Source organism: Bicyclus anynana, chromosome 20 (assembly GCF_947172395.1).
Source record: "Bicyclus anynana chromosome 20, ilBicAnyn1.1, whole genome shotgun sequence".
Classification (NCBI taxonomy): Eukaryota; Metazoa; Arthropoda; class Insecta; order Lepidoptera; family Nymphalidae; genus Bicyclus; species Bicyclus anynana.
The window spans coordinates 11,909,085-11,924,191 of record NC_069102.1 but is presented as its reverse complement, the minus strand read 5'-3'; the positions used below and the strand labels follow the sequence as shown (position 1 = coordinate 11,924,191).

The 15,107-nt window shown below is 38.2% G+C and overlaps 2 protein-coding genes across 2 annotated transcripts in view; one reads left to right on the top strand and one right to left on the bottom strand.

Annotated features, from left to right (window-relative positions):
- LOC112047143 (transient receptor potential cation channel trpm) overlaps nt 1–15,107 on the top strand; it is a gene marked incomplete in the record, with an annotated part of 316,213 nt that overhangs the window by 219,649 nt on the left and 81,457 nt on the right. Inside the window, 3 exon segments of the mRNA XM_052887808.1 lie at nt 10–97; nt 1,725–1,884; nt 5,397–5,533. Of these exon segments, the coding sequence (XP_052743768.1) occupies nt 10–97; nt 1,725–1,884; nt 5,397–5,533 (385 nt within the window).
- On the bottom strand, nt 2,169–8,564 carry LOC112047145 (uncharacterized). The gene is made up of 3 exons (XM_024084152.2): nt 8,148–8,564; nt 3,822–4,014; nt 2,169–2,353 (listed from the first exon to the last, which is right to left on the bottom strand). Exons 1-3 carry the CDS (start codon nt 8,517–8,519, stop codon nt 2,196–2,198), a joined length of 723 nt encoding a protein of 240 aa, XP_023939920.2. The 5' UTR covers nt 8,520–8,564; the 3' UTR covers nt 2,169–2,195.

Below are 15,107 nucleotides of genomic sequence, written 5' to 3'. Positions count from 1 at the left end.
GACCTGCAGCCAAAGCTGAAGAAAGTGCTGCGGAAGGGACTGCTGAAGGCGGCGAAGACCACTGGAGCATGGATATTCACGGGCGGAACAAACACTGGTGAGAAAAGCTTTACATCTGATTTCGAGTAATATATTAGACCATCGATATAGATCGTTAGATGGGAATCCATATTAAAGAACGCACAATTTTATGCCATTATCCAAAGACGTGCACGCGCATCTTATCTTAGTACGTAACAAGCGCATGCTGTGAGTGGACGTGGACTTAAAAAAGTATTTAGTGTTTATTCTTATTTTAAACCCTTAATTATGCCTTCGTGTTTGAAGTGTAAAAACACAAGCCACAACTTTTGACGGCCTCCGTGGCGCAGTGGTATGCGCGGTGAATTTACAATAACGGAGGTCCTGGGTTCGATCCCCGGCTGGGCAGATTGAGATTTTCTTAATTTGTCCAGGTCTGGCTGGTGGGAGGCTTCGGCCGTGGCTAGTTACCACCCTACCGGCAAAGACGTACCGCCAAGCGATTTAGCGTTCCGGTACGATGCCGTGTAGAAACCGAAAGGGGTGTGGATTTTCATCCTCCTCCTAACAAGTTTAGCCCGCTTCCATCTTAGACTGCATCATCACTTACCATGAGATTGTAGTCAAGGGCTAACTTGTAAAGAATAAAAAAAAAAAACAACAACATGAATAAAGAGAAATGTGTTGCGAGTGATGACGTACTCAATGTGCGAAACCAATGACAATTCCGCGACGCTTCGAGGCCCATCGAACGATCTACGATCGACATCATTATTAGCTTACTTTATGGAGCCACTATTACATCTACAAAAGATGTTAAGAGGTTAGAACCGCCATGTTGCCCCCAATGGGAAGAGAATAAGAGTGATATTTTTGTTAATGTATCGATCACTATTAGGTAGAAGATCATGATAATGACTGAGACCGACAGTTTAAGGTGCTCTCCGAGGCATTGTGTCACCATCAATTCACTAACTCCGTTGTATGTAATGTATGTAAACCTACCCACAGTTTAAGTAATACGTCATTCCCACGGGTGGATCAATCAATCATGTATCAACAGCCGACCAAAGTAGACATCTCTATTACTATTTCGCTATTAACACTCTACTGGCTTGGCCTTCAATCCGATCAATCGGCAGTACAATTTTGGTTTTTTAATTTAGTGAATACATTTTTGTTCTTTTTGCATACCTTGCGAAGTTGCTGTTTATAAAAGACTAGTTGACGCCGCGCGTTTTCACACGCATGGTTCCCGCTCCCGTAGGAATACGGGGATACTATATATAGCCTATAATCTTCCTCGATAAATGGGCTATCTAACACTGAAAGAATTTTTCAAATCGGACCAGTAGTTCTTGAGATCAGCGCGTTCAACCAACCAAACAAACAAACTCTTCAGCTTTATAATATCTATAGATGAGTTTCCACTTATCAAGTTCCACAATGATTCGCAAAGCTGAAATGGCAATGGACGAGGCCCGTAGTTCGAAGAGATTTTCAAGGAATGCTGGAATGGCGACCCAGCGACCCTCCGCCTAGTGGACTGACGATATTAAACGTGTCACAGGGAGCCACTGGCTGTAAGTGGCTAGGACCCTTGAGCAGCAGTGATAATCCTATATTATATCCTATAAAAAAAATTGTTCGTAGTGGCTGAAGCTCTGATGGTCATATTTTGATTGTTGACGGTTTTGTAACAGGTGTAACGCGACAAGTGGGTGATGCACTACAACTGGAGCGGTCGCAACGCGCCGGTCGCGTCGTGAGCATCGGTATCGCGCCGTGGGGCATTGTGGAAGGTGCCAACGAGCTCATCGGCAGAGGGCGCGACGTGCCTTACCACGCAATTGCGTCACCGAGGTAGTATATTGTCACGGAGCGGTCGCAACGCGCTAATCGCGCGTAGTTTAGATGTTACGGTGGAACATACGCGCAGGCATACATAGATAGACTGCCAAAATAGGTAGACGTAAGTTATTAGTTGTCAAGCTAATCAAATAATCTTGATTCGTTACAAAAAATTCGTTATCGTGACCACGCAGAGTTGGGAGCTAGTTGCAGGAAATCGCTGGATGTCAAGTAATGGTTCTCCTATAAAAATGGGAATATTTTCTCTAATAGTTAAAGTAAATAAAACGCAACTCTTATCGCTAATTTTGCTCTTTATTTACTCAAAGCATATCTTGTTTGAAGGGATCCGCAGCGCATATAGTGGTGGAAGAGGTAAGGGCGTTCATCTGTGCTTGGTACAGTACGTCATTTATTAGTTTCTCGGCCATTATTCTAACGTTCGGCGCCAGAGCTCGTAGTTTCGCTGCGACGTTTATACCTGTAAGCAACATTTAAATACAAATGGCCGGCCTTACTCAGGCAGCTCGAGCAGTTGGCCAGTAATCAACAGACTTGGATTACTCTTGCAGGCAAAGTCAACTTGAAACTGCCATTGATCAACTGCCCGAAGCAGTTGCAACTGCGCGAGCGTTTTGTCTATGTATCTACGTATGTAGAAGTCGTCTATGCTCGCCCTTAGAGGTTGTCATAAAATATATGTTTCACCTCTTTTGTGTATTGGTTTTTGTAGAGAGGTAGTTTGATTTCATCATGAATTTACTATTTACACTGTACATTTGACAGTGGGATTTACAAAGAGGGTTATAAAGTTGCAAAATAAAGAACTTGTATTTCTTTCCTTGAGTCACGAGCGCAGCTATTTTGAAAGAAATCATCGATCTCCTAATTAAAAGTGGATACACAATCAGCGACCAATAAACGTGCCAAACACAACTTCTTGGCACTCAATTCAAGTAGTCGCATTTGCAAATTCAACCTTAAACTCAATACTTACGATTGAATTTGCTCTGAATTTGAGATTTTATTGAATATTGTACTATATTTAAAGCCCTTTAGGTATAATTTTCTTTACTAACAATAGGGATGATGACAGTTTTTTAAATTGTATATAAATTAAGAGTATACTAATAGTAAAGCAATTTTGTAAAAGAAACAGGGTATCTGCGATCATTACTTTCGGAGCAACAGGGATTTAAAGGGTCGGATTTGTGGCGCTGCCGCGGATCCCTGAAAAACGCCCCATACAAAATGGCTCGAAAATATGACGTCATAGGCAATGTAATGATCGTTAGATTTGTATGCGCGTTCAAACAAAATTACTAATATCTTTGTTATTTGTGCGTTTATCTTTATAGTTCATATATTAAAAAATGTCACATTTAATGTAAGAAAGCTAAAACTGTATGAATTTTCATCTAATTACGATAAAAAAAATTTAATAGTTTTTGAAATTTTATAATCTCATTTATTTTGCACATATCCAGACAATCTTTGCTTTTTTAGTATAAATTAGTTAACATTGACCCTATTTACCCGAATGTATCATAAAAATCAATATATTCAAACCTAGTCATCATCCCCATTCTAAAACTGCCAAAACCAGACAGACAGTTTTAAGTGACGTTTTTTTCTTCATGATTTTGCGTCCTTTTATTATAAGAGGTCAATGGAAATAATCCATATTATTTTCTGATGATTTTGGCTGACCGAAACGGTAAAGATTGTCTTTAAAGTCTGTAGTTTCTAATCTACATCTATTTGTACACCACGATTGTCGAGTTTTTGAGTTTCACATTTAGCGTTAAGGGATACGAAATGCAAGAGAAAATATACATAGGTAGATAGATACAAGAAAAAATACATTAATTTTTTGGTTGGTATAATTTCTCTTTTATTTTTGCTGATAGAAGTTTGCGAGAAGATTGAAGATTTTAATTGCAACGTACCAATCGCATCATATTCATCGTCGACCTCCGTGCAATGTCTCTTGGACTTGTCGTCATCAAAGCCCATGTACTGCTTCTGCATAGGAGTACCTGCCACTTCCACCATAGGCTGACTGCTACTGTAGTGCTGGTAGCCTTGCGAGTCGTCGTACGAGTCCTCTAGATCTTGTTCTTCCCCATCTTCATCTAGCTCCTGAAATGGTTGAAATAGCATCATATTCAAGAATTGATTTTGTAATTATGAAAATTCAAAAACAAGGTTTTCAGGAATATTATAAACATACTGAAAACCAAATTCCCAAGGTTTTCAGGAATGTTATAAACTAGCGACGCCCGCGACTTCGCCTGCGGAAAACGACTTTTTAGAGAGTTATTTTACGTAACCATCTTTTTAATTGAATTATAGTAAAGTATCCTTCATTTTTTTTTTATTATTTGCAAGTTAGTGATGGTATGTGATGATGCAGTCTAAGATGGAAGCGGGCTAACTTGTTAGGAGGAGGATGAAATCCACATTCCCCTTTGGTTTCTACACGACGTCGTACCGGAACGCTAAATTGTTTGGCGGTACGTCTTTGTCGTTAGGGTGACTAGCCACGGCCGAAGCCTCACATCAGCCAAAAATAATTATATTGCCGCGGTCTTTTTTGTAGATCTATATAAACGAATATTCCTTACACCAATAAAACAATTTATAGAGAGATTGAGATATTATGCAACATTTTCGATATAAGCTCCCATGCGGATTGAGTTTTACACTTACACCAACCATGAACCATTATCTATGAGTAGAATGTATAAGAGATGATACCTACCTAACAGTTTTGTATAAAATTAAGAATATATATGTATGTAATATACAATTTTGTAAAAGTAACAGGCTATCTGCAATCATTACTTTCAAAGTTACAGGGATTTAATGGGTCAGATTTGCGGCATTGCTAACAAATCAATCTTTGTTTTTTATGTACTAATTAATTAATATTGACGTTATTTATCCGAATGTTTACTGTTATTATAAAGCTGAATAGTTTGTTTGTTTGTTTGCTTGAACGCGCTAATCTCAAGAACTACTCGTCCGATTTGAAAAATTCTTTCAGATAGCTCATTTATCGATGAAGGCTATATATTATCCCTGTACGGGAACTAGAATCTAAATCTAACAAATCTAACGACCAGTATGCACCTACGACATCATCAAATCATTTGTCATCGTCGTCATTTTGTATGGGGCGTTTTCAGGGATCCGCGGTAGCGCCGAAAATCTGACCCTTTAAATCCCTGTAGTTTCGAAAGTAATGATCGCAGATACACTGTTCCTTTTATAAAATTGCTTTACTAATAGCATACTTCTAATTTATTTACAACTAGCTGACAACGCACGGTTTCACCCGCGTGGTTCCCGTTCCCGTAGGAATACGGGGAGAATATCTAACATTGAAAGAATTTTTCAAATCGGACCAGTAGTTCCTGAGATTAGCGATTATTTTTATCAATCAAACAAACAAACAAACTCTTCAGCTTCATAATATTAGTATAGATTAAAAAAACTGTCATCATCCCTATTGTTTGCAGATCGAAGTTAGCGGTGCTGAACAACAGGCATGCATACTTCCTGCTGGTGGACAACGGGTCCGTGGGACGCTACGGCGCCGAGATCGTGCTGAGGAGGAAGCTGGAGAAGTACATAGCAGCACAGAAGCTACACCCATGTGAGTGCACTTATTTCATAAAAAAATTGCTGATTTGGACTTTTCCGAGATGAACAGCCAAACCATTAACCTCCTTTGAGTGAAAGCCTCATAAAAATCGTGGAATACTGACCTTTTATTTCTAATAAAAAAATAAAAAAGCAATTGCCCGAGTAAAGAAACCCAAATCACTTACATTATATAATAAAATTGGAATACCTACTCTCGATTTCTCCAGAATCAAATCATAATCATTCATCATTATCAACCCATATTCGGCTTACTTTTAAGCACGAGTCTCCTCTCAAAGTGTGAGGGGTTAGTTAAGCTAATAGTCCTCCACGCTGGCCCAATGCGGATTGGCACACTTCACACACGTAGAGAATCAAAAAAAAATCTTAAATATGCAGCTTTCCTCACGATGTTTTTCCTTCACCGTTAGAGACACGTGATATTTAATTTCTTAAAAGGCACACAACTGAAAAGTTGGAGGTGCATGCCCGGACCGGATTCGGAGGCAGAGGTCATATCCACTGAGCTATCACGGCTCTCCTATCAGTAGTTTAAACAAAAAAAGAATTAACCAAAACCAAAAGGCTTACGAGTCTTCGGATAGTTCAAACCATACCAAAATAAAAAATTCTAATGAATTGAACTCGACTTTTTTAAGTTGGTTAAAAATACAAATTCTCACATGTATTTGAATTCAGCGTTGAATACAGCCGCCTTCAATGATCGAGCTATTAGGGCTGAGAATCGATTCGCTTCCGCCAGATGGATTGCCTGCCTATTGCATTATTGACAAGCGATTATAAATGTGGTGGCAGTTAGCGACGGTATTTTACTATACTGCGAGATCCCGCGTCAAAAATATATACCCTCGTATGTTGTTTATTAAGGATACTACTAATCCTACTAATATTATAAACGCGAAAGTTTGTATGTATTTCTGGATGTTGGTTACTCTATAACGCCGCAACTACAGTTTTTGGTTGGAATTTAAAACTTAGATAGATAACACCCCAGATTAACACACTAGAACTAGTACAAAGCGATTTGCTTCTGCGCATGGCTAGGCTATGGAACTCTCTCCCGAAGTCAGAATTTCCTAATTCTTATAACCTGGGCATCTTTAAGATGACAGCGAATCTTCTAGGCAAGCGAGTTTCACCTTAGGCCACATCTACACTTACCATCAGGTGAGATCGAGGTCAAGCGCGAGCTTATTTCTTTAAAAAAAAGCAAGTCTATCGGGTCAGCTAGTGAAATATAATAATCAGATAAATAGAATAGTTCCATTCATTCAATTGAGCTGGGAGCGAGATTATCAATCAATATTTAAACGACGAGATAGATTGAGATTGCTCGGGATAAATTGGCGCATAGCTGAGCCGACGGGAGATGAATTTGATTGGAAAAGTTCGTTTTTTAGAATGGAGGCTGGGGCAACTTTTCTATATTACATAGTGTACCCGTGGCTTCAATGCGAAGTTGCTTTTTAGGGTTCCGTAGTCAAGAAATTTTTACAGTTTCGCTGTATTAGAAAGCTGTAATTTTATTAACTATCTACTAGCGGGTCGTGAATTTGTCTGCAATAATTTGTAAAAAATACAAGCTAGCCCTTTACTACAATCTCACCTGATGGTAAGTGATGATGCAATCTAAGATGGAAGCGAGCTAACTTGTTAGGAGGAGGATGAAAATCCACACCCCTTTCGGTTTCTACACGACATCTTACCAATGCTAAATAGCTAGGCGGTATTGCCGGCAGGGTAGACCAATTAAGAAAATCTCAATCGGCTCAGCCGGGGATCGAACCCAGGACCTGTCTTGTAAATCAATCGCACATGCTACTGCGTCATGGAGGCCGTAAATTCGCAAATAAATCGCGATTCTAGAGTAATTCTGGGTAAATAAATATCCTCAATAACTTATTCATTAAGATAAAATCCCATTAAAATCGGTTCAGACGAGTTTTTTTTTGTATTTTAGTATGGTGTATTTAAATACCTACAACCTACCAAAGAGCCGATTTGTTAAATTTAAATACCTTCATAAACAATAACTTTATATAGTTTAAAAAACTAAGACACACGCTTTTAGCACGCACTAAAAATTACAAATATTGGATTTAAGTAACGTGGCAATTTTTTTCGTATTCCTGACAGCAAACCCTTTCATTTGATATCCATATCATGGGGGTGGATTTCAAACAGCCAGTCCGCCATATTGGATTTGTAATGACGTTTAGTTAATCATGATTGTCATCAGAACTCAGAGCGTGTGCAAAATTTCATTCTAATCGAAGACCGGGAAGGGATCAAATTGAGATTCCAAGATTTTCGTACATACACCTATACTTACTCTATACTAATATATAAAGCTGAAGAGTTTGTTATTTCTTGTTTGTCTGTTTGATTGAACGCGCTAATCTCAGGAACTAATGGTCCGATTTGAAAAAATCTTTCAGTGTTAGATAGATAATTTATCGAGGAAGTCCATAGGCTATGTATTATCCCCGTACTCTTACGGGAACGAGAACCACGAGGGTGAAACCGCGCGGCGTCAGCTAGTAGTTACAATACCAGTGAAGCTAATTAAAGCGTCTTAGAAATTAAAAAAAAATCATATTTACCGGTTCCGGAGACTGTTGTTTCTCATAATTCCCGTCTACACCAACGACGAACGACAACAAATCGTAATACCATAGATGCGGTGTATACACTTCTTCAAGACTGCTCGCCTGCATGCGACTGTCTTGCACCTTCTTGTGTTCGCGCCTCATGCAAGCGCGCAAACTCTCTATCTTCCTCAAAACGTGCACTCTAGTCGCCGTTGGCTCGTATTCCTGCACCAATTCCGTCAATTTTGTTATACCCTCGTGTCTTTTCTTCCTGTTTTTGTACAATAAACATTTCCTGTCCCATAAACAAGATAGCTCTTTGTAGAGTAGGATGAATTTTTTTAATAGTTTACGCGGGAAGACGACGTGGTTGCAATCGGCCATCTTGTCTTGCGAGCGGCGCGGCGCGCTAGTATGAGGTCACTGAACGGGAATTCGAACGTGTTGGGTCGCTCGTTTGGTGGGTCTCCCCCCGCTCTTACCCCTCATGCCCCTGTCTCGCCCGAGCTATCTGCCAACAAGTGCGGCATACTCGCTCGATAGTGTACTAATTTATAATTATCACTAAACAGCGCGTACTGCGGTCTATAGCGTAATTCATGCAAATAACTTTTCCCTACATTTAAGGAGATTTTTATAAGTACCTATTTAGTACCCTAATATATCTAACTAGCTAACGCCGCGCGGTTTTACCCGCGTGGTTCCCGTTCCTGTAGGAATACGGGGATAATATATAGCCTATAGCCTTCCTCGATAAATGGGCTATCTATCACTGAAATATTTTTTCAAATAGGACCAGTAGTTCTTGAGATTAGCGCGTTCAATCAAACAAACAAACAAACAAACTCTTCAGGGTTATAATATTAGTATAGATTATTCTGGCCTCATTTGACGGATTTACAAGACGGAGGTCCTGGGTTCGAACCCCGGCCGATTGAGGTTTTCTTAATTGGCCCAAGTCTGGTTGGTGGGAAGCTTCGGCCGTGGCTAGTTACGACCCTACCGGCAAAGACTTTCCGCCGAGCGATTTAGCGTTCCGGTACGATGTCGTGTAGAAACCGAAACGGGTGTGATTTTAATCATCCTATCAAGTTAGCCCGCTTTCATCTTAAACTGCATCATCACTTACCCTCAGGTGAGATTGTAGTCAAGGGCTAACTTGTAAATAATAAAAAAAATATGGGAAGGGAAGAAAGGACAAAGGAAGAGAAAAAGAAAAGAATAATAATCGTTAATAGTTAGCACGATATAATGCCACTTAGTTCCGTGTTTCCTTTGAAAACTGTAGAAAGAAAATTAAAGACTAGAGAATACTGAAAAAAAAAGTGTGTGTCAGTTCCTACGCACGAATGGAGTTTACTCTGTCAGATCGACCGTCTAAATAGGTGTATGTTGTCAGCAGCACACAATATGTACGATACATGCGTCCACTAGTAATCGAATTAATCAGTAAGAGAATGACGAAATATATCTCACCATTTCTCTCAAGACAAGAACTTGAAGAAAAAAGGAACACCAAAAGTTGAGATCAGTCCGGCTTAGTGGAAAACATGCAGTGATAAAAGATAATAAGTTAAACATAAATGGAACTAATACAAATACGCACACAACACAACAAATCCCGATTATGCCCGAAAACACACACACACACGTCCATCCTCTTTCTCATACACACACACACGCACTCACCGACTTACACTCACACTCTCACGCTCATTCTCTTACATTCAACTTGCGATTTTTTAAATAGGAGGCAACATAGGATGCGGCGTGCGCGCCCGCCAACAGCGCTCGGTGAAAAGTGCGCAGAATAGGTTGCGCACAAAAACGTAACGCTATCATTCGTTTATCGAATTTTACTGCCCATATTTTTTCATACCGGGGGCTATATATGAGAAATCGATTCCTAATAGACTACAAGCCCTTGAACATAAATTACATGTGAAATGAACCAACAAGAATAACGCTTAGAAGGCTGTTACTATATAAGAAAATAACTCTGAGCACTGTGCCGACATTTCTGAGCGGTACAGGTGAATACGCGAGTGAAGAGTAAGGCTTGCGACTCTTATATCTCGACTTCTGCGCTGGAAAAATGTACGGCGTTTACGGGTAAAGTACCTGTATATGTGTACAAAAGGAATTGCACAAATACCGTGCAGTAATAAATGACCTATTTTGCTTCTGCAATTGTCGACAATTAAAAGTTTGTTCTGACTTCCGGCACCAGTACGGCACTAGGATTTTCGACATTTACTTTTAATCATCTTTAACACTACAAAGCCATACAATTATAATTAGTCGTAATTCATCATTTGTACCTGAGAAATTCCATTCACTCGCGTACTCACCACTGTACCGCTCAGAAATGACGGCATAGTTGTCAGAGTTATTTTCTGATATATTATTCACGTTGGTTCATTGCACAGATAATTTTTGTTCAAGGGCTTGTCTATACATCTATACAAATATTATAAAGAGGAAAACTTTGTTTGTATGTTTGTTTGTTTGTTTGTAATGAATAGGCTCAGAAACTACTGAACCGATTTTAAAAATTCTTTCACCATTCGAAAGCTACATTATCCACAAGTACCTAACATAGGCTAAATTTTATATAGGAAAAAATAGGGTTCCTTGGGATATTTAGGTTTTTTGGACACAAGGTGTAAAAAATCAACCAGAAAAGTTACTTATTAACGCACGCTGCCTAAACTATAAAAGATAGAACCATACAATGTTCTAATTAATTGTAGATTTTATAAATATCTACAAAAAAGTCCAACACACACAGACCACACACTATACCTATCTATGTAGAATGAGGCACAGCAACCATTTTTTAGGGTAGGGGTAGGTTAGGGGTAGGGTAGGGGTAGTTGAAAGTTTACATCGAGTTTCACGCGGACGAAGTCGCGGGCGTCCGCGATAGTAGTGAATATAAGCCGCGCTTACTTGCCGTTTATTAATATGTAGATTCATTTAATAAGAAGGGCCTATACCTATTAAGACTTAGTGTAAACGCTAGGTATGTTTAACATGTAAATTTGGCCTAATGAAAAGCGGTTTTAATATGCCCCAGGCTGTGTTGGTACGTACTTTGATCTCTAAATGAGATTTTGTTTATGGCGCCCCTAAACGTTTTCGTGTTCACATTTTTGCTGTCATCGTTTTTCGTGCCGGCTTTATTAATATTATTATCCATTTTCGCAACAGGAATTCTATGAGAAATAGGGTATGGGAGATAAGTAAAAGTAAAAGAGTATGAAAGGATAGGGTTGGGTTTGTTTGGAAAGGGTAGGGTTGGATTTTCTTCAGAGGTCATTTTTCTTTTTCTTATACAGTGATGCAAGAATGATGCGATCTGAAATCTGGGATGTCATACCCTTATTTTATAGATGTAATATTCGCCTGAGCCGTGATAGCTCAGTGGATATGACCTCTGCATCCGATTCTGGAGGGTGCGGGTTCGAATCCGATCCGGGGCATGCACCTCCCAACTTTTCAGTTGTGTGCATTTTAAGAAATTAAATATCATGTGTCTCAATCGGTGAAGGAAAACATCGTGAAGAAACCTGCATACCAGAGAATTATCTTAATTCTCTGCGTGTGTGAAGTCTACCAATCCGCATTGGGCCAGCGTGGTAGACTATTGGCCTAACCCCTCTCATTCTGAGAGGAGACTCGAGCTCAGCAGTGAGCCGAATATGGGTTGATGACGACGAATATTCGCCTATAACAAGTTTTCATTAGAATTTGAACTTTACTTCTATGGGATGTCAAAAATAATGACAAGAAAATTGCCATGGAAATATGCTTTGTCACATCGCTGTAACTTTACAGAATGCAGGGCTATTCACCATAAGCTAGCCATACGCGGTCAGCGAAAAATATTGTTATGGGTTCATTGTATGTTCAGCTATCATTATAAGCATATAAAGTACTTCCCGATCCCTCGCAGTTTCACCTTCGTAGTTCCCGTTCCCGTGAGCTTCCCTATTCCGGCCTCTAATTTTTTACGGGAAATTTTACTGGCCCAGCCCCAAACCTCGTAAAATGAAGCTACGTAGCTTAACCATTGCACTACAAGGCACTCAGTAATCCAATGTATATGTTTCCTACTTAGCTTCCATACAAAGCAAGCTTTAAAACTTCGATCAAATACCAGCATCTTGATCGGAGCTTTTCAAAAGCTTTGCAGAATTTTCTAGAAGGCATTTCACAAAAATAGCACGCGGCATTATATTTTATAATGGATATTTCCTTCGTGGCTATAACTTTGAGTACGTAAACATGTAGTTTAAAGTGGTCAGTAAACAGGTAAATAATTACAATACTGCAGTTGCTACGAACTTTATCCACTCGGGAAATATAAAGAATCTTAGGATTTATGTAATCCTATGAAACATCAACAAACTTGCAAACTTTTCAATCAAAACTTTGAAATTTTGCAACATTTGGTGAACCAGTAAATCTCCTGACTTTGCGGTCTTTTTTTAAAGAATATTTGCCATATCTTTTGAATATAACCAATATTCCTGTTCCCTACCAAATCAAGATGAAGGTTAGTTTGGTATGGACATGTAATGCGTAGAGAGGAAAGTCATATTACTAGAAAAATGTTGAATGTTCAAGTGGAAGTACATAAGAGGAGAGGAAGGCCAAAGAAGAGATGGTTGGATTGTGTGAAAGAGGACATGTGTGTAAAAGGAGTGGATGATGAGTTGACGAGTAATAGAGACGAATGGAAAAGATTGACATATTTTTCCGACCCCACTTAAGTGGGATAAGGGTAAGGAGATGATGATGATGATGATGACAATCTGAGATGAAGCAGGCTAACTTAAGATTAGGATGAAAATCCACACGCCTTTCGGTTTCTACCGGCATTGTACCGGAACGCTAAATCGCTTGGCGGTGGTACGTCTTTGCCGGTAGAGCCAAACATGGACCAAATAAGAAAACCTCAATTGGCCCAGCCAGGGACCTCTGTATTGTAAATCCACCGCGCCTATCTTTACCATACGTGTACGTAGGAGTATGAAGGGAGGGCAAACTTTCAGGTTTCTTAAAAAAGCTATTATTTGGCGCTTATAAAAAGTATTTTACAGCTTCTTCATAACATTTTGTCGCATCTTAAATTGACATTTCAGCATCTTAAGAACATCGTAAAGATAATATTGAGGAGGGACATTAATTCCCGTCTATAGTCGCGAAATAAAACTTTCAAAGGTGCTTTTTATTACGTGTCGCACCTTTTTTTACTGCGCCATCGTAAAATATTCTATTTTACACCCCATTTTATGACAGCCAATGAAACGACAGACAACTGAATTCTGTATAGTATTGATGTTGGTGATTGTTTTACGTGATTAATAGATACCTACTCCAGATTAATTGATTCATTGATATCTTGATGATATGACGTTATTCATCAACTTATAACCCTTCTTTTTGAGTTAGGGGCTAATCATCATCGTCATGATTTTCAGCCGATGGATGTCCACTGCAGGACAAAGGCCTTTTGGAGGAATAAATAAGTAAATAACCCTTGAATACTTTTGTTAAAAAATAATATTCTTTTATCTAATTTATTTATCCCTACAAGCTGATAAGTAAATAGAGAATTCTAAATATGCAAATCTTTTATCAAAGAGACGAAGTTTAATTGGATAAATTTCTACATTAAGGACGGCTTACATAACAGCGCTTTATTTTTTAAATAATATAGTCTCACCTTGAAAAGCACGGGATTAAATAAATATTTTTATTATCAGCTTATGCTAGTTTCTTTGAAAGTTAAAAATATGTTGGAAAAAGGGTTGAAAATTATTGACTGATACAATTTAATGCAAGATATATTTAATAGTTAGTTTGTTAGTTAATTTTAGATCAGTTATAGATTTTTTCTTCTATTATAACTTTTTGTTATTTACGATTATACCTATTTTTTGTCATTTATTTATTTTAAGGTACTTTTTTATATTTAACAATGTCAATAAAATACATAATTTAAAAGCATTATACATAGCATTATTGTTTAAGCGTAACTTTGTACACCTAATTTTTGGCTATGCGTGAAACGATTTTATTCATTGTATCTGCAGTTATTACTTATGTTTGGCAATGAATATAAAGTAAGTAACTAAACTAAAAAAAATGTCCAAACTTTCTTATAAAAGTTCTTCGTGAAAATGTTCAGTGTAACTCTCGCTCAGCGAATGTAAGCCATCCCTTATTGAGTTAAGGCGTAAGACGGTTATCTTTCGTTTGATTTTCCTAATCGTTTTTATAATGTTTTCATTTCGAATTGCTTTTTTATTTGGAATACTGAACTTTGATTGCCTAAAAGATTTAACATTTGACGTTCGTAAACAATGTTGGATTTTCTTCTCAAGGAAAATTCGTTTGTTCGTATAAATTTCAAACAAAAGTACCTGCTTTGACCCTAATAAAAATAATTTTGAATAATGAATAGAAACAAGCGTTGCTTTGCAGAAATTGATTATGAATAGAGAATAATTGATTTGTTTTGCTATTTTCTGCGAAAAATCGACGAACCACCGTACAGATCCTACAGAAAATCTTATATGTACATACTTATCACTTCGAAACTGGATCATCCTTATGAGGTGTTTATAATACTCTATGTTCTATGGTCCCAGATTCGTATCACAGTTCAAATCAATTCAGGAAAATATTATTTCTAAATTGGCTTACCTACGTTATTTCTTTGTTTTACAACGATATACCCTAAAATGGCCATTCTAAATACATTTTCACCCTTGTATCGAAAATTAAAAATCACTACCCATATCAAAACATTGACTTGACGAATAGGTATGAAATTTCATAATTTAGCCCTAAATTGTTGAAGATGTCGGGAACCCTGCGTACGGATTCCGATCCTTTATAAACATAATCAAAATATTTCACTTTGTAATAATCCTCTAAGCCTTCAACTTATTAAGGCTA

Coding starts and splice junctions, on each gene's coding strand:
- LOC112047145 (XM_024084152.2), bottom strand. CDS start 8,519: ATGGCCGATTGCAACCACGTCGTCTTCCCGCGTAAACTATTAAAAAAA. Junction 4,015..8,147: donor AACAACAGTCTCCGGAACCG/GTAAATATGATT, acceptor CAACCATTTCAG/GAGCTAGATGAAGATGGGGA. Junction 2,354..3,821: donor CGATGAATATGATGCGATTG/GTACGTTGCAAT, acceptor TGTTGCTTACAG/GTATAAACGTCGCAGCGAAA.